Source organism: Carica papaya, chromosome 9 (assembly GCF_054855325.1).
Source record: "Carica papaya isolate Zhongbai chromosome 9, ASM5485532v1, whole genome shotgun sequence".
Lineage (NCBI taxonomy): Eukaryota > Viridiplantae > Streptophyta > Magnoliopsida > Brassicales > Caricaceae > Carica > Carica papaya.
The window spans coordinates 34,094,479-34,115,063 of NC_142317.1; the positions used below are offsets into that span (position 1 = coordinate 34,094,479).

The window sequence follows — 20,585 nt, forward strand, 5'->3', positions numbered from 1 at the left end:
CGAAGAATGACCATTTTTTGGGCTTTAAATTTTGTGGTAGGTCTACGACATCTATTGCTGATATAAAGGCTGTTTGACATAAAAGAAGTTAACTTCTGTAATGACTTTTTAATTCCTTCATCCAAACTACAGACTTCTCAATACCTCTTGGGCCTCATCAAGCATTGATATGCTGATGCCAAAGTTATGATGAACTTCACACCTGTGGTGGTAGCACTAGAGACTTCCCTTGAAGAACCATCATTATTGAGGTTCCACCACTTAAAAGGGAAGGGAATCTATTGTCTTGGAATATCTAAGATAACCACATACATCATGAAAGGAATACATGTGCAAACTACTTGGTTCATTGAGCTCACAACTTCCAATTAACAATTACTGGATTAGAGCACATCTCGAGGATCCTCAACCTCTCTTTCCATCTTGATCTTGATGACACTGCGTGGACTCATTTAATTGGATACTAGTTCGGTCTCTTAGTTTTTTTTTTTCCTCCCCTTATAACCAAAAATAAAAGATTCTTTGCAACATAAAACGAATAAATTTATACTTCATAAATATCAATAACAAACCCGTTTAGTTCACGATATGCATTTCTTTTTAAGAACCTTTTTTTTTTTCTTTTTATACAAATATGAAAATTAGAAAGAAACTAGTTTTCAATCAAATAAAACGAAGCTTAATTACAGGAATGGAGATACAACTATAGCTTTGTTTAATCAGGTGGCTCTTCAAGAAAAATGCTACCAATATAATAATTATGTGCCCGTTTTATAAATCGATTAGCACATATATTACTTTCTCTATAAGTAATGAAAATTGGATCTCCTGTTCTTTGTAAACGAGCTAAAAAAATTGGGTCATTCTAAGCGTCTCCACATTTGCTAAGTAAGCCAATTCCTATAATAAAACTTTCACATATAGATAATCGACTTCAATAATATATGCAAAGCACTTTTCGCTTAAACAAGCTTCAAACCTTCAAGAATACCTCTAATCTTAGCAATGTTTAATATGTTAATGCTCATGTTCGTCATAAATCATGGAGCCATTTGTCCTTGTTTTGATCACCTACGGTGAATCTATTAGTATTAGGTTTTAACTCAATCTACGAGAAAAAATTGTTATCCGACCTATAGGATGGTTTGGGATCTCTTGAGTTCTCAATCACACTTTGAGTTTTTGATTGTTTATTATGTATTACCAGATTATTTCAAGTTTTAAATTAATTTACTATTTTAATAAATAAAATAAATTAATAAAAATATATATAAAAATATTCGACGGATATCTAAATTTTTTTAAAAAAAGAACATACGAGAAATTTTAAAATTTTAATTTTTTTTTTTTAAAAAAAACAGAAAACAGCTGGGGTCAAATACAAATAAACAAAAACTTCAAGCTGGTTCTGAAATTAAAAAATCAAAATAGAAAAAAAAAAACATGAGGAAAAAAGTCAACAAAGAGAGACATATTTGCTAAATTGTCTTCTTAATTTTAAATTACATATATATATATATATATATATATACATTATAAAATTTTGGGGGGAATTATCCTCTGCACATCCATCTCATCTCATGAAAATCTTCTTCCACTGAGTTACTATACAATTGATAATTCAATCCACAAATACCAGAAAAAGAAAATATCTTTCTCCATTTGTTTCATGCTTGATTCACAAGTTGATTTGAATCCACAAAAGTTCCATGAAACCCGTAAGGAACTCTTGAAGGTAACTTAACAGAAGCTTCTACCTCCAAATTCATGGCGTTTACAATCTGTAATTCTGATTTCCATGTCTTCTCATCATGCACCAAAGTAAGAACATACCCATCATCTTCTTCCTCTTCGCAATTCTTGTTTCTGGGTAAGAAAAATGGTTCTCCTCCGTACCTTCTATCGCCATAAATGAATCTCTGTACGTCTCCTGTAATGAGATTCACCTTGGCGAATCCAGAAACCTTTGGCCATGGCTCTGCAATGGCGAGATAAGCGTACTGGGTTTTTCTTCCCAGTCGGTTTCTGTTCACCATTCCAGCTTCTAAGTTTAGGTTTTGATCTGGGTCCGAGATTATCGGACGACGAGTTGACTCACCTGTTCGTAAACTGAGTCGAATTTCAGATAAGACACTCTGCAACTTCTCGTCGGATTCGTTGAAAATGGAGTCTGCTGGCGTCATGCATGATCCTATAACAACTACCTCCTCTGTTTCTGGTTCTTCCCAAGCATTCCAGAGATGGAAACAGAACGTATCAGGAGATTCAACCCAGATAATATCCGATGAATTTACAGCATCTTTTTTCAGTACACCAAATTTTGATTTCTTTTTTTTATCATAAACCACTGGTGAACCTCCTCTAATCATATCTTTAAGTTTAAACACAACTTGTTGATCTGGGATGATAACAAAGTTCTCTGTTATGGCGAAATCATGAATCATTGTGGGAAAATCCAGAGGAATTTCCACGTCTGGAGATTTTTCTCCACTAGGGTGCAAATAAAAGTATTTCAAGTAGGGTTTTTTCAACACGTCGTAGCTCAAAGCAAAGAGCTGGTTTGTCACAGGATCGAGCTTTGGATGAGCAATCATGTTGCATTTTAGTTGATCGTTGAAATTATAACGTCCCACAGTTTGAAGATCGCCTGTATCAGTGATTCGAAGTTGGTAAGGAAGATCATCCTCGGACATAGCTAGAAGACGATTGTTGAAGAAGACTAATCCGGCATTGGCTACTCCGGTGCCGTTTCTGTGATCGACGAGACCAAGCAGAGCTCTGGCGTAGAAAAGAAGAAGCCTGCCAAGGCCGGAATGGCCATGGAGCTCGCCGATAGCTTTGGGGAAAACCGGCCGGCCGAGGAGTTTTTCTTGAATTAATCTCTGAGTTTCTGTAAACCGGCATGCGTAGCTTACAGAGCCGTTTTTTATACTAACGGCGTGAACCATTCCGTCGCCGTCGAAAAGGTGGTGGCCGGAGAGAGGCTCGAACATTGGGTTTGCGCCGTTACGGAGGTAAACGCCGTTAATGCATTCCGGAATTTTCCCGGCAACTGAAAGTTGGTGGGTGACGGATTGTTCCGGCACCGGAGCAAAGTTTCCGGCGATTTGAACATCAGGATCAACGGTTTTAGGAAGTGGGTATTGACGTTCTGAGTTGACTAAGGCCACCTCGGCCATGTCGAACGCCATGGATGCAAGTCTTTGAAAGAGATTCAAATTAGAATGTGTCGAACTTTGTTTGACTGTCACTTGACTATCATTCAGATGAAGTGGGGTTTGCAGAGCAGAGTTTACATTGGATTTATTGGAGTTGAAGGGGAGTGAGAAACCCAAATCAAGAGAAGAAAAATGGTGGTGGAGGTGAGGTTTGAGTTTGACCCAAGTATTGGCATTAGCTGTAATCGCAGATGGAGATGGGGAAGCCATGGACGAAGTTTTCAGGAGGTTGAAGAAAGTGAAGAAGATGAGGTATAAATAGAAAATGGAGGTGGGACCCGCGTAGGAAAATCCACGTCAGCATGTTAAGAAAGACCACGTGGTGCACTTATGGAAAGGTCACTTGTGTACTTGATATTTACTTATTTATTAATATATGTAATAGTAAAATATAATAATTATAAAATTATAAAAAGATTGTATATTAATATATGATAATTATAATTATTTTTATTTAAACTAATAAAATAATATAATTTGTATATTCAATCAAATTATATACTTTATTTATCACTTATTATATATAATAATAAATTATATAAAAAAATATAACATTAAGTACAAAAGAAGATCCAAAGGCGGCAAAAATATATATATATATATATAAATTAAACAAATAAATGAAATGAAATGAAAAATCAAGTGGTAATATTACATATATATTTATATATATAATTAAATAAAAGAAATTAAAGAAAAAAATTATTTATATATATTTATAATTTTTATTAATTTTTTAATTAATTTAAGATAAATATGAAATTAAGAAAAGATGGTGAGAATATAAATAAAAGCAAAACTTTCTACTTCTCAAAAATTATCGGTTCGGTAATTTATAAAAAATAGATAAAATAGTAGTTCGAAGAATTATACATATTTGAAAATAAATTTAAATAAAATAAAATTATCTCTGTACCGCATCATACATTAATATATCACAATCCGAACAAACGTGAGAAATTTTATAATATATTTAACTTTATATGCCATGAGCTTCACTTGATTTTCTTCTGTAACATTGAAAACAAGCATGAAACCTACTGAGAAAACTTCAATCTTCAACTGTTTGTCGAAGTTGGGCGAATCCATCTTTCATCTTAAACTCTTGGCGCCCATCAATGCTCAACTGTCTCTCAAAGTTGGGCAAATCTGTGTTCGTCTCAAATTCTTGGTTATTATAATGTTGTTCGTTAGTCTGCGTTCGAAATGAAAGAAGTCATCGTCTCTGCTCAACGAGCAGTCCAACTCCCTGTAGTTGCCATTACGGTAGAGTGCATTTACGGCACGAAGGTGGGGAATACCTCGAAAAAAAGATCTTGTACAAGTTTACAAACTTTGTTGGCTATCCCTATTCACCCTGCTGTTATTACTCGTAGTCCTGCAGAAGAAGGGGCAGACCTCGCTAGTCGCAGAAAACACAACTTGATTTGCCATCTTTGCGATGATGTTTGATCGCGTCGGCATCTGGCCGGATTTGCAACCGGCCATGGTCAATGTCACTGTCAAAATGCTGTCTATCGATTTGCTCTAACTGGGTCAATGCACTTCGGTGTCCTGGGAGCCAAATCCACATGATCTGTTCCTCTAAGGTTTCACACAAACCTGCCTACACCACAAGGGAGTCACTGAGTATCTTTGGTTTTGTTGTTGCTAGAGTCGAAGTCGTCAGAATCATGTCCTTCATCACATAAGAGTCGAGTCGCATCTCATTTGCGTATGTAATGCAGTTAACATCGGGGTTATCTGTGAAAGAGTTTCATCCATTCCATTGAATCTTTTGCTCATTATCTATTAGAACAATCCTCGGTCATCCACTCGAGGTGCAAATCCTTGCTCTAGTAACAACTTTAGTACAGAAGATCAAACGCAGATGAATTAATCACAACAAATGCTACACTTTAAAGAATAATATTGAATTGTATTAACTTATATCTAAAAGTGTTACCAAATAAGTCCTTTTATAAGGTGTACAACTGGAAATAGAAAATGCTAAAACTCGAAATCTTATTAGAAATAGGAAATACTAAGAAAACTAAAATAAATCTAGAGTTACTAAAACATACCAAAAAAAATAAAATAATAACACTTAGAATTAAATTACAAATAACACTTAAAATTGAACTAGAAAAAGTGTGCCGCATCGACAAACCTGGTCAGTCCTCTCCTGTATGTCGTATATATGCAGAGGCTTCGGCTACATTGCCTCAACAGCATCTTCCACGACTGGCTTCTTCTTCTTAGGACGCCCACTTCGCCTCACATCTTTACTGGATAAAAGCTCCAATGCTTTCTCTAGTGTTACCTCGGTTGGCTTCATATTCTGCAAATTGTAATGCAAATGACACAGGCAAGAGATGGTGACTAGTTTCCAGTAGCATAATCAAATGACTGATACCACAAATCGATGAATGCATCTGTAAGGAAGCCACTTTCTGGAAATGCTCACTGTTCAACCTATTTCGATATTGAAGTAGCAAAGGGGGAAAAAGGATGTACCTTAGGAACAGAAGCCATAGTACGCCGATGCCGAACAGTAAATCCAAATCTTGCAAGCTTCAAAATTACAGGCTGCCCATCTGCCGGATGGTTTCCCTAAAAAGTGGAAAGAAATCAATTCATGAATGACTGATTTTTGAAACAAAAAACTTGTATTTAGACAAGACAAATTAAAATTACCAAGGTCACAGGGTAACGCAACAACTCAAGAGCATCTTCAATTGTGATAGAGTTCACTTCTTTTATCTGCAAGAACATATATGTACACCGGAAGTCAGCAATAAAATCACAGTTGAGCACCAATCCTTCAAGAACATAGTTAAAACCATGGTAATACGTCAACCAAAAAAAATAGTCATCACTAGCCAGTATTACATGAGCTATTTACAGAAAATAGTGTCAATTTGGATAACATGGCAAAAATAATACCGCAAATGATCTTACCCTCCCCCGCCCCAAGAAAAAATATTATCCTGGTGAAAAAGACAAAACTTCTGTCCTGACTAACTTTTAAAATATGAACTGAAAAACTTATTCTAGTGGTTGAAAAATGAACACTTCATATAACATGGAAGTTCTAGTAAATATGCCTCCATAATCCAATACACATGGAAATAATAGGTAGATTCACATACATGGGAAACAGATGCTCTTTTAGGTAAGTATCCTGTTCTGTCCTCACCGAGCTGTACATAGAATCCGTAGGGACCATTCTTTAAAAGAATCTGGAGTAAAACATATTTTCATCTATTATAAAAATTTCCCAAGATAAAATCATTTCTAAAATTAGAAAAAGAATCCAGAATAATGAACTTCATAGATGAACTAACATGAAGGTCAGAAAATCAAATTTTAATGCAAACCTTTTCCCCAGAACTAGGATGGAGACCTAGCAATTTTGGCTCCTCCACACTGTTGTTCCTTTCAGGAACATCTGGTTCTTCACAGCCACCATACAATGTCTTAGCAATATACCTGTATGTTTATACAAATAAGTTTAAAAAACCATCAGTGATAACCTTCCTAGACGTCAAACAGACAATAATCCACCATGCTAGACTAAAACACTAGTTGGAATACACCACAACCAGAATATATAATGTGTGAATGTGATGTGACATAAATGGACATAGATGTACACATACACATAGATAGACAAAGCAAGCAAGAGAGAGAGAGAGACTGCATGCAGACGAAAACATAATGCACGTTGATGATCAAGTTTAGATTGTGATGAATGTTACTTACTTGCATTTTGGGTGTTGATCACATCCTATGAAATAGCCAGCACCGTACCTACTTACTTTGAAAATCAATTTCCCCTCCATACAACTGAGAAAAAATTAGATAAGAGTACTGTAATTCATTTCAGCAAATAATAACTACTCAAGAAAAATACAAGGCATATGACAAACTAGAAAACATGCTTATTCTCTAAACAATATTTAGAGGTTTGTAGTTTCCTGTCAGAAGGCTACTTCACGTGATAGTAGCAGAGATTAGCCAACATGTCTTAGTGCCTATTCGGCTAAGTTTCTTCTTCTGTTTTTGCTACTAAAAATAAAAATCTGGCCCTAATGCTAAAAAAACGAAAATTGGCTCGTGTAAAAGCAAACTTTGTTTAACTTTATCAAAACAAAAGCTGAAAATAGAAACTTTTGAAGTATATCTGTTAATTTTACATTAAACTAATATCAATTTAATATTTCCAAAATAAAAATATAATATTAATATCCCATAATATTATTATATTTACTATAAATTATTTGAATCATTTTTATTTTCAAACTAAATAATAATCAGTTAAAGTTAATACTTATAAGGAGTACAATAAATAAAATAGAAAATACTTTAAGCTAACTAAAATTATTAGAACAATTTTGTATATAAGAGTTAGCACTAGTTGAATAATTGCAACAGTTACTTTTTCCATTTTTTATTATTTTAATATTTCTTATTAATTTTATAATATAATTAACCACTACCACACTCTACATTCAAAGCACCTTTTGCACTTTTAGCAACTCATAGAACAAGCATTAGCTGGCAAAATGGACCCTTAGTGATTTGTAAATGCTTGGGATGACTGATGAATTTCTGTATCAGGCAAGACTGAACATCAGAGAATGTCATATCATCATATGTAAAAAAGTATACTACAGGGCAGGCTTGTAGATGATTTATGTGTTATCTCATTTCCAAAACCCAATTAGCCAGACCAAGGATTGTGGAAGGCTTACAATTTAGAAGACAGGACTAAACTATCCTGAAATGAACAGGTATTCATAAATGTCACCATTTTCACTTCAATTATATGAATTTCCTTAAAAAGACCATAGAGTTCATAAGTACCTTGAACATGTCCTGCTTTGATCAGGCAGAGAAGCAAACAAAAAGCCCCCAAATTTTTTCTCCAACATCTTCTCCACCTTCAGAATTAACATCGAAAGATATAATTGATATTCCTAAAAGAAAATAAAAATCCAAATGTTCTAGAGAGAGCATTCAGCTTTGTACTTAACCAAGGTCGGGAACATACTTGATGAATATGGACACTTTCAACACGACTACAGTATGAGCTGAATCGCATCCAGTAGTCCCTCAGGAGGCCTTTCCATTCAGTTAAGCCAGCAGAAACATTATCAAGCTGAAGGCAGAAGAAACAGAGAATAATTGAAACTTTGCCACATTTCAAACATACTTGATATGGCTACTGAGGTATGATAAAATATGTAAGAAACTGAAAGACCATTTAATGACTAATAAAAGATTGATCCACATACCTCAGTCTCCATATCAGCAGTAAAACTATAGTCTGTAACCTCTGCAAAGTGGTGAGAGAGAAATGCAGACACCTGAAAGAATCATTCCACATACCCCCAACCAAAAGAAAAGGATGATATCAAATTAAGCATGCCCAAGTAACAGTTACATTACAAGAGATTATGGTACAAGACACAGATTTTAATGATAAATACCAATCACCGAATATACAGAGAGATGAAAGTAACTGGATAAAGTGCACAGTAGAAGAAACTAAATTGATCATATAGAAAGGTAAGATGGTGATGAAAACTACTATACAAAATATGTAAGTAAAGATTCACAAATAGAGTGCACATAAGCCCGTACTTAAACAGAAGTTAATAGAGTCACATATATGGTTATATTTTTTTAGATAAATGGTTATATATTATTTTAAGCTCAGAAAAGAAAGTTCCAGAGCTGAAGAACAAAATGTCTAAAGCAAGGATGGGAAAATTCCTATCATTCACGTCTCCACTAAGCACCTTGCCAAAACAGTTGGTTAAATGGTGCAATACAACAAAATCTACAGAAGTTCCTTTATCTCGATGTACCATAAGCTTCACACCAGACAGTTCAAAGTTCAAACAAGTTAGCCATTCTAACAAGAAGCAGGAAAGTCTGGTACATACCATCCGACCACGAAATTCTGGATATAATACACGGCTTTTTATAGTGATATAGTTCCTATCCTGGTGCAACAAGAAGACAGGCATCACAATGCTAACAATCAGTGTTAAATAGAAAACAAAGGTGATATAAAGGGGTAACAACTGCAAATATCAATTTTTTTTCAGTTAAAAATAATGAAAAATAATGTCGAAAAGTATTCAGTTCACAAACTAGTGAGCAAGATGAAAGAATTGGTTATTATTATGTAATATTAAGAGAATCAAAGAAAGGGAATATTTATATGCAGACACAAGGATGATACAATTTCAAACACGCAAATTCCTATTAAAAAGACCAAGAGTTTGATAGGAGTGGTCGCTTTCTTTGTCTTTTTTTCACCTTTTGTTTAATGATATTTAGTTGTGACTGGTATTTGAGCTGAACTCGGTTAAAAACTTAGAGAAGCTCAAGGTAGAGAGGTCGACAGCCAGAACAACCCATTAGGTAGTATGGGATCAAGATAAAATGTGAACCCGGTCCTACTATATGATTAACCTTCAAAAATCCAAAATTAGGGTTTATGTTCTTCTCCCATGGATAATTCTCAGTCATACTAAATGAAGGAGCAAGCCTCATATATGTTTTATGTAGCCACAGTTATTTAGCTCCCCTGAATTTCTTCATACAGCTATAAAGTACTTTTAAAGAACTGTCAAATCCAGAGTTTTTTTCACCTCGTGACCAATGAACTCAAAATTTTCAATTTCAATTCAGTTTTGCCTCATCATTGATTATTGGCAACCAAGTTGATTTCAATTTCAAACAAGTTATACCGGTAGACATCAGCTTACATTGGAATTCAGGAAATCCCATTTCACGAATTTTTACAATTCTAGCACTAAAATTTCCATCATTCAACATCAGGCTGGGATTTTACCCATTTTACAGAATAGGCTACCTTCAAAACTTTTAATGTTACTGCATATGTTGAAGGTCTCCCAATTCCAAGCTCCTCCAGCTTTTTAACCTGAAATACGTAAGCCCAAAAAGCTAAGCAAGCCATATGAAAATTAACCATATGAGAACACTCTAGTTGAAATACACTAGTTATACTAGCAAATTTGCTATACACAACACACAACTGTGATTGTTTATACGTGCACAATGAAAATCTGATACCATAAAGAAGTGTCAGCAATCCAAAAGATTGGGATCGTACAAAAATCTTTTCAATGTGGCACTATGATTAACATGAAAAAAATTATAAGGGTTATAAAGAAACAAAACTTTAGCACATTTTAAATGTCGCTAACAGAGAATATTCTGATGAATATATTGAACCTACTATGACAATATATTCGACTAATATAAACTGGAAAATCTAACCCAAGACAAGAACTATTCTTTTTCTTAAAGAATAAAAGAACTATTCTTAAAGGATTCATTTGAAAAAATATGCATCTTTCTCTCAAGAAACCTAAATAAAAAGAATTTACAGAAGGAAAAAGATCTTGACTTCTAAAGAAAATAACATGTACCAATGATCCTTCAGAATAGCGTGGTGGAGGCTGCGTATGATGTTGCTCAAGTTTCACTTCGCCGATATATAGTTGATCTCCTGACTGGGAAAAGGCAGTACAGCGGAAGGAAATCAATGAAGGATCATATTACAGCACAAAAAAAAGAGGAAAAGACTAAAGAAATAAATTATTAGCAACGATAAATTATATGACGATCGCTTTACAAGACTGCTAAACAGATTTAAGGCAGTTAATTGACAATATTAAAGTATACTCCCAAAAGACCCATAATTCTATAATTACAGATCAATTATTTTCTAAAACTGAGTATTTCAAAAAAAATTTATTTTCTAAAACTAAATTATACCCCCAAAACATCAGTAAGAACGGATTCAACCAGGAGACTAAGGGAAGCAAATACCATAACAGAAAAGCATATTAAGATGACTGAAATTAAATACATCCGCTGCAAGTAAACAAGAAGTGCCATATATGAAATTGCTACCTTCAATGAACTGAGAATTCCAAAAGTTTCTTCACGATCATTCCCTTCATTATCGTTGCATGATATTCCTCCCACTTCCACATCCTACAAATTTGCACACAACATAAAGAAGACAAGAACTACCTGAATTAATACAGAAACAAGTCCAATAGTGTACACCCCAGGTCAAAATATCACTGACCCAACAACCTTTTGAACCCAAACCACTAGCTTTCAAAAACTTAAATCCAAGTTCTTGGTAGCATGTGAATTGAGCTTTTATATAGAACTCAACAATCACATATTTTTCTTATGTAGGATTAAATATTACAATCTGCACTATTCGAATCATTGATATCTTCCTCAAGGCCACATATCACACAACTACAAATCACAAACTAAAGACCCATAAGGTCCAAAATCGTATCAGCTGGAGTAACTGAATTGGCATACTCTCTTATACCATTTGTAACACCTCAAGCCAAGCACTACTAATCTAACAACTTTGGACTTAAAACACTGTTTCTCAAAAGTTTTAAACTCAAATTATTGATAAATGTGACTTGAGTCTTTATATAGAACTCAACAATCACACAAATTTCCAAGATAGGACTAGTATATCAAAAAGACAAATTATTATAAATGACAAGATATAAAAATATGGGCCCAAACTAGGAATTCCGTAATAGAATTAAATAACACCAAAATACAAGTCGGTGAAGACAAGATATTGACAAGAAAAAGGTGAAAAAATATGAAATGTTAGGACACGATTATGAATAAAATGCCATCTAAGAGTATTCCAAGTGATTTCTTAGGAAAAGATAGCTTGTTAGAACAGGAAATAGGTTATACCTCATAAACTGCTCGGTAGCCAAGAAACTCTCTCCGTGAGCATGAAGACCGGAAAAGAATGGACTCATCAGCACTCTGTATATCAAGTTGTACCTAAATAAATAACAAAAATGTAAGCACTTCATAAGCAATTATAAAACTAATAATGCTGTAAAAGCAGGATAGATGAGCTAACAACATAAAAAAACATAGAAGCATGTCAAAGCTGCTCTTCTGCATGCTTGGAAGAACTCGCTGGTGCTTGTGTGACCATGAGTTGGGAGAGACCAAATAGAAGAAACCAGGCTATAAGTCCTAAACTTCTGGCATCAAGCTCATCTGCAAGATGTGTTTCCAAAATGATGATATATTCAACAAGATAGAAACAATGGGTTCATAACTTAGAGACAATAATATTTCGGCAAGTGTTGTAAGGAAATTAGAAGCAATGCAATGCAGATTTTTTTGGGGTGATTCGGAGCAGAAAAGGCGATATCATTTGGTGGCATGGGATGTCCTCAAAAGGCCTTCGCATCAAGAAGGGTTGGGACTGAGATTGATGGCTGAAATGAACCAGGTGCTTCAAGGTAAGTGGATTTGGAGATTTATGAACGAGAGTGGAACTTTGTAGTGTAGGGTCGTTAAAGCGAAGTTTGGGATAAAGGAGAGAGACTGTTTCCTAGAGATGTGACAATATTGCATGGGACAAGTGTGTGGAAAAAAATATGTATGGGAAGAGAAAGTTTCAAGCAGTGCATTAGATGGAAGGTGAGCAATGGAGAGAACTAGTTTTTCGATGGACCCTTGGCTCAGAGAGGAAATGCTCAAGGAGAGATTTCTACATATTTACGTTATTGCATGATTCAAGAATGATACAGTAAAGGACGCATCTAGAGAAGTTGGGGGTAAGAGGGAGTGGCATATGAAAGTTTTAAGGAATCTTAACGACTGGGACGTCTATGATTATGAATCCCTTTTGGGATCACTGGCTTCTTTAGCTCTAGTGGAGAGTGACAATCAATCTATCTGGACTCTCAATCCAAACAGGTCCTTTTCAGTTGGGTCATTCTATAAATATTTGGTTAAGAATGCTGTGGAGGAGAAGTTCGCAGTCAAATAGATCTTGGAAAGTGAAGACTCCGCCTAGAATAGAATTTTTGCTTGGGAAGCAAGGCGTGGAAGTATATTGACAATAAATAAGTTGATAAGAAGAGATGAGATTATGGTCAACATTTGTTAACATTGGAAGAAGGCAGAGGAGATTTGCGATCATATTCTACTTCAATATTCCCTTGCAACCAAGTTATGGAATATGGTGTATGGGATTCTAGGTGTTAATTAGGCAATGGCAGGTAGTGTAAGGGATGAGTTATGGCATGGAAGGGAGTGAGTGATAGGAAAAAAACATTTGAATCTCATTCCTCTTATAATTTTTTGGGTGGTGTTGAAAGAAAGAAACAAAAGGACTTTTGAAAGGGTGGAGGAGTGTGATAGGGTTAGCGATAGGTGATATCATATTTTGGGTTGTCTGGTTACAAGTAACTTTTTATTCTCTTTGGAGGATTTTGGTAACCCTATTGAAATCTTTATTGATGTGTAAATAATTTTTGTAAATGGGTTGGCACCCTTTTGATGCCTGTAATTAATGAATATATACTACACTTTTTATTTCCAAAAACAAAAACTCAGAAACAATAATAAGTTTCACAATATGTTCATTGCCAAAAAGATAACAATAGCAATGCCAACTATTTCCATATAAAGAGATCATCGAAGCCTGTTTCAGTCCAAAAATTACAAGCCAATAAAATGACTGATACAAACCTGCTTATACCTATTTAAGTTTTTTTCACTTGTTAGAAAAGTAACTGAACTAAATTATTTTCTAACCTGCCCTATTGTCATCGGCTCCATCTGACATGCCACTGTCCTTGACCAAATTAATGTGTACAACTTTAAAGAATCCTCGTCTAGTATTCCAACAAGCATTGCTGACAAAGAATAAGAATTCAGTCACTAAAGGGACTATAAGAGCCAATCAAACAGTAAATACATGCTTTAATCCAGAAGAGGATCACCTAATATGTAAATGTAGAAGCAAAAGCTATTTACTTACATGGCAACCTCCGAATATCCGTGGGTCTGATTGCTTCATGGGCCTCCTGAGCATTCTTCACCTTCTTAAAATATTTACGTGGGCTTTCTGATGTGAAATGTGAACCATATCTGAAGGAATAAGTTTTCCCTTGTTAACAGTTAGATAGCATCACTAAATTAAATAGATAAGTATTTTAAAGTTTCAATTTATAGACACTCATCCAGCATAATTCAAGCAAATATTTAAGCACTTTATCTTACTACGAAATTTTTTTTTTATTACAGCATTTTTTAACTTCTCTTTTCTTCAATTAATGTTACCAAATGCAAAAGAACATGCAGCCCGACACCACCAATGCTCTCCTATCTCTGGTCTTCCAGATGGACTACATACAAGTTATACTCACCATGTGTCTCAATTTATTCCAATCCCACAACAGACCTTATAAAAGAAGCAATCAAGGCATTATGCCTGGTCAGAAATAATATCATCATTTTTAGCAATATACTTGAAGGAAAGCATCAAGAATCATATAAATTACAACTAACCAATTACAACTAACCACCATGAGAAACCATATCTCCCAAAGATTGCGTTAATCAATAAATACAAGGGAAATGCCTGCACAACGCTGCAGGATAATAACAATTTTTCATAAGGCTATGACATGCTTCTACCTCCCAAATTGAATTATTGATCATATAGAAAGAAGACATATAAAAAACTTAAAGAAAAGAAAAAATAGAATTTGATAAAAGGCTTCACCAATGGGCCAAACACACTATCAATATGTTGGTGTTACTACTTTAATGTAAAATATTAACTACCAAACAAAAACCTATAAAAGTGAAGGTCTCACCAATATTCAGTGTAAAAGACACAAGTACAGTAAAAAATGAATTTATATAACAAATTTTTTAAAAAATATTATGGATGAAAGAAAAAACTAAGTAAAAAAATCAAATTTACGATTTTAACCAGAGATAAGGAAAAGGCAAATACAAAGATACAAAGGATTATGGAAAAGGTTCTCCAGAAACAGGAGTAGAAAATAAAAACTTAAAATCTAAAAAAAGAAGAAAAAAACAAACTCAGACATAGGGAGGAGATCATGACACCCAATGGCCCCTTAGAGCTTGTTTGGATGATGATTCAGTAATGATGGAATGGTTTTTTTCATGGTTTTATTCTGTTTGTTTGCACTTCCAAACACATAATACGGTTTTTTGTTAGTTGAGTCATGGTTCTCAAAATTATGATTTTTTTTATTTTTTCAAACCGTCGATTCGGTGATTTTAGAATGGTTTGATAATTTTTTCCCTTTATACCCTTAATATTTTTATTATTTACAAAATTACTCTTCATTTTAAATCACTCTACCCGACACTTTTCACTCTTCTTCTTCTCTAGGGTTTCTTCTTCTTCTTCTTCTACCCGACACTAATTCAAGAAGAGCTGCACACCTCGAGCCGCACACCTCTTCTTCTTCTTATTTTATTGTGTGTGTGTGTATATATATATATTTAATTATATTTTTTTTATATATAAACATGTATTTATATATTCAATTAAATTCATGTACTTATATTTTTAATTATATATACATGTATATAATATATTTAATTATATCAATTTTATTGTATATATTTATATATTTAATTATATATAAATACATGTATATAATATTTTAATTATAAATATACATGTATGTAATATTTTAATTATATATATATTATATATAGGCATATATTTAATTATATATATTTATCTATCTGTATATTTAACACTATATATTTTTTTAATCTTTTTTCTTTTTATTTTTCATTTATTACTATATACAATAAAGTAGAGACAATTTGCTCAAATATAGAATCATACCATACTTTCAATATAAACAAAAACAGCTGTCACTACCAGATATTAAGAGATCATCATCTAAATATAGTTAAATTTAAACATTAATGAAGCTTGCACATACCATACCATACCCAACATTAACGAACCATAATGCAAATCATTCAATTAAGCTCTTAATTTTACAGTAAAAATGTGTATAGATACTATTACAGGACATATATACAAGGACATCTCCTCAAAACAGATATACAAAAATAGTCATTAAGCATGAAAAAGCCACTCATGAAAAGCAAATAGATATACATATCTGCACAAGCAAATAAACAGGCTTAAAATTATTTATTTGTAAGAAATGCTCTGTAAGGCAAAGTTCATGTATGTCACCTTTCTGTGATAAAAGAGCGAATGTCTTTAACAGCTCCTTCTGAAATCTAATATTTTAAAAATATAAGTGTTAGCAGTACTCCAAGTAATAGCATCTTAAAAAACATCGAGTAAAATCAGCTAAATACATACTCTTTAATGTAGAGTTAGAAAGACAAGGACACATCCAAAAGTAATCACATTCACAAAGTAAAAAATCATATTGCTAGTGTTCAACTACTGCAGTAATCATTAAGCATTACAGTAAATTCCCTGAAACATATACTGTTTCAAACATGAAAAGCAAAGTCCAAAAGCATATGAAAAAAAAAAAGAAAAAGGTTACAAAATTTCAAGTCCCTTGTGAATATTAAATTCATTCTCAAAAAAATAAAATCCAAAAGTCACTAAACATCAATGACTATCATCTCAAAAAGAACCTGAATGAATTAAGAGAAAGTAACAATATAAAGCATGACAACTGCCCCCACAAGGATCTTGTATACAATAAATAAAGCAGCAGATAGAATAACCAGGCAGCAGACAGAAAATCATTCAGGAAAGAGATACTCACATGAAGTCCATCTGTTCTCATGTACGTTATTAAACCAGTTGCCTCACCATCTGATAACATAACCCCCTCATAAAGTTTTTGTGCAAGCTGCATCCATGTGATACAATTAAATTATGTTTTACTTAGGAAAGTTAAAGTAGACCACATAGCAGATAATTTACAAATCTCTAAACCTTCATTGTGTATATTGTTGGAAATTGCAATTTGTTTGCAGCATCCTGCTGAAGTGTTGATGTTATGTATGGAGTAGGAGGGTTCTTCCGAATTATGCCTGTTTTTGAGCTCAATACTTGAAATTTTTCTGAATTTATCTTCTGCTTGATATCATTTGCCTCCAAGTCAGAGCTAATAGAGAGTTGATTCAACCTTTTTGAATTGTAATGGGTCAGATGTGCTGGAAGAAAGAATGAATGCTCTTTGTCATGCAACACAACAGCAACTGTCCAGTACTCTTGTGGCTTAAATTCGTCAATTTCCATTTCTCTGTCACATATAAGAGATAATGCAGCAGATTGAACCCTCCCAGCAGATTGACAACCAGGTAGTTTCCTCCATAATAATGGTGAAATATTAAAACCAATCAAATAGTCAAGAGCACGCCGTGCAAGATAGGCATGAACCAAGTTTGCATCAATTTCTCGTGGGTTTTGCAGAGCATTTTTGATAGACGACTCAGTTATTTCCTGAAAGACAACCCTTGCTACTGTAGTATTTTCATGTAAGGCATCCTGTTGTTGCAACATCTCAAGGATGTGCCATGCAATTGCCTCCCCTTCACGATCCGGATCTGATGCAAGAATAAGATTTTCTGCTCTGAGAGATAAGATAAACAGAAGGTGAAATTTTTTTAATATCAGCAAAAATAGATTATATGTTGGCAACTCACGTCAATAAGGCTCGATTTGCTATAATGTTAATGAGGGTGGCTTAAACGGGATTTAAAGAAATATCACTTAGTGCCCACCTTTATCCATAAAAATTCCGTATGCTTGGATGATAAATATAATAATTTATGATGTGGAACATCATCAGAAGTATCATAAAGGACAAGACACCTTACCCACTCAGTGAAACCTTGATGCTCTTAAGATGAGTCCAGGCCGAAGATGGAACCTCCCAAACCATGCTAAAGTCATCTTCAGGTCGTACAGATCCTGACCGTCCAGCTAAATCCCTTACATGCCCATAACTTGGCAAGACTTCATACATATCCCCAAGGTATCCCTGAATTGTTTTCGCTTTTGTAAGAGACTCAACGACAATGATAGATTTCCCAGTTGGTGGATATAGCTGCTTCAGAATATTTTGTCTCTGAATTCCAAGCTTCCTTGTGCTTTGAGGATTCTCTTTCTCCAGTGACTCATTTTTACCTTTTACAGATTTTTTCTTCGCCTCAGATTTCCCACTTTTCTTGCTGCCTTTCTTTTTGGTTGAAACAGAATCAACAAGCACTTCTGCAGGTGTGTTCAAGGTTGAACTCTTCTGGAAACTGTAGTGTTAGTTAAAATATTAAAACAAAATAAAGGAGAATAACCCCAAGCCTTCCAAAAATTGAAAATCTCTAACCTCCAAACCCTTGAGTGATCTCTTGCTGCTTTTCCTCGAAGTAGAGCTCTTTGTCGAAGAACCATTTGTAGAACGTTTTGTTAAAGTGGCTTCTTCTGAAGCTTCGGGGACAAAGGGTTTCTCATGATTTTTTCGGCCTCTTAAATGTTGCCCATCCTTTCCTTTGACTTGAGAATCTTGCTTACCACTGCCAGTAGATGAAGTTGCTGTAGGTGATCTAACAGTTACATCACTGTTCCCATCTCCAATTAGCTGCTCACTAGAAGCAACCTTGCCATCTTTTGATGCAAAGACTGTTGTATTAGTAGATTCAGTTTTAGACAGCATACCCACAGCATTTGGCTTCTTCCATTGCTTATGCAACCCTTTGAAGGCCAACCTCTCCCTGCTGCTCCTTCCATTTCTTATACCAATAACATCATTATTTCTTGCCACTCCCGGAACTTGAGAGAAGTGTCTCTTAGGAAATGATACATAACTAGGTGCACATAATCTGAAATAATTTTCATTAGGCCCATAACAACGAATATTCCTAGGCATTGAATAATTAAGAGATTCAAACCTTGAGCATAATCGAGAAGTAAATGCAAGCCTCCCATCATCAAGGCTTCTATAAAAAAGCAAGTCCTTTCCTGCTTTTAAGGAACGGAACTTGATCATGGAAGCTACAGTTGCACCTGAATTTACTACTAGAACGATTCCCGTAAACTTTCTTAACATCAACCACCGGATGCTGCAAGTGGGAACCAGAGTAATTGCAAAGTGTCAGCACCATAACCATAACATCAATGCAATACAAGATAAACTTATAATTGAAATCCTCCTCCTTTCACATTGTACTATGCCATGCATGCAAACCCATCCAACGTTCAAATTCTAAGTTCACTCAATTGCAGTTTCTTAATATTGACATCCATACTCTTATATGATAATCAGTCCAAGTTTACAAAAAGGAACCAAGCACGATATCAAACACCCCAAACCATTATTTCAACCCAAACAGACGTTCTTCAGATTCTAAAAAATTTCAATCTGCACCGTTTCTCCACATTCAGCTTACAACAGTCGTGAATCAAGTATAAAAGTTTAGGATTGCAACAACAGGATACTTGGATCCAAAACTATGAAAGGAGAATTGACTAGAAGGATTTTATAAGCATATTTCAACAATTCGTCAATTTCAATATGCAAAATGACACAGCTTCCAGAGGCAATTTTCTTTAATTGCAATTAATTAATGGTGTCATACAAATATCGAACCAGAGAAATGAAAGTTAGGTATACCGTTGAACTAAGCCGAGCCTACTTCTGTAGTTCCCTTCTCTATTTCTCCTTTCGTTTTTCAAGAGAAAACAGAAAGAGGAGCTGGTAGTCTCTCCCCGCTTCTTCGCTCACTCCTCCCTTTTCACTCTCTTCTGCTTCACAAGTCCCTCTCTGTCTTCTCAACTTGCATTCTCACCTCTTTCCCTTCCCGTCTTCGCCTCTGGTTCTTCTTCCAAAAATCCCTCCTCTCCTCCCTCAAAGCCTACACAAGAACCTCTAAAAACGCTTCTCTCCGAAAACCTGTTTTCAGCCCCCTGTTGACCGCAGCAGAAAAAGGAGAAAGAAACGGCACCGTTTGAAGTTTTACAGGCCGGGCTTTTTGGGTTTCATGGGCTTTAGGGCTTCGTTTGGTTTCATTTTGCCAAACTTGGAATTTTACTTGTGGCCCACTAAAAAGACCCGTACTCTTACATATATACATATATACAAATATCCATATATATATATATATACACGTATGTAAGAGAAATAATAAATCAAATAATAATTATACCAAAGTGTTTTTAAATAAGATTATATTAAATACAAATTTTATAAAAATAATTTAAGTAGATAAATATAAATCAAATTTTTTTTAAAAAAATAAATTTCAACTAATAACATGATTTTTTAAAAATAAAATTATTCTAAATTTAATTAAAAATAAATTTTATTTAAATTCAAACTAATAAATAAAATAATTTATAATTTTTACATTAATTTTTAATACTATCTCTTAATGTATAAATTATAATTACTAAATTTATTTTGTTAGAATACTTCTCTCGTATATTTCTAGTTTAATCTTCACGTTTTAAAGCATTTCTCTTTAATTATTAATGCATTTTTCATCGAT

The 20,585-nt window shown here is 34.1% G+C and overlaps 2 protein-coding genes across 6 annotated transcripts; both read right to left on the reverse strand.

Moving 5' to 3' along the window:
- Positions 1-1,551: 1,551 nt before the first annotated feature.
- NCED5 (nine-cis-epoxycarotenoid dioxygenase 5) lies at positions 1,552-3,410 on the reverse strand. Its single transcript, XM_022056952.2, has one exon. It carries the CDS (start codon positions 3,189-3,191, stop codon positions 1,668-1,670), a length of 1,524 nt encoding a protein of 507 aa, XP_021912644.2. The 5' UTR covers positions 3,192-3,410; the 3' UTR covers positions 1,552-1,667.
- Positions 3,411-4,025: 615 nt separating this feature from the next.
- Positions 4,026-19,997, reverse strand: LOC110826325 (DNA topoisomerase, type IA, core). Of its 5 annotated transcripts, XM_088210927.1 has the most exons (24): positions 19,712-19,996; positions 18,990-19,160; positions 18,428-18,920; positions 17,922-18,343; positions 17,035-17,674; positions 16,862-16,948; positions 16,309-16,355; positions 14,086-14,195; positions 13,860-13,960; positions 11,991-12,083; positions 11,157-11,240; positions 10,670-10,753; positions 10,090-10,158; positions 9,152-9,211; positions 8,498-8,569; positions 8,254-8,361; positions 8,067-8,143; positions 6,963-7,046; positions 6,578-6,689; positions 6,350-6,439; positions 5,895-5,960; positions 5,715-5,810; positions 5,368-5,538; positions 4,026-5,063 (listed from the first exon to the last, which is right to left on the reverse strand). In XM_088210927.1, exons 2-23 carry the CDS (start codon positions 19,145-19,147, stop codon positions 5,413-5,415), a joined length of 3,279 nt encoding a protein of 1,092 aa, XP_088067053.1. In that variant the 5' UTR covers positions 19,148-19,160; positions 19,712-19,996; the 3' UTR covers positions 4,026-5,063; positions 5,368-5,412. The 5 variants fall into 5 exon arrangements, with proteins under 5 accessions (XP_088067053.1, XP_088067054.1, XP_088067052.1 ...); XM_088210928.1 differs by lacking the exon at positions 4,026-5,063 and having other exon boundaries at positions 5,116-5,538; positions 17,922-18,340; XM_088210926.1 differs by lacking the exon at positions 4,026-5,063 and having other exon boundaries at positions 5,116-5,538.
- Positions 19,998-20,585: the final 588 nt, after the last annotated feature.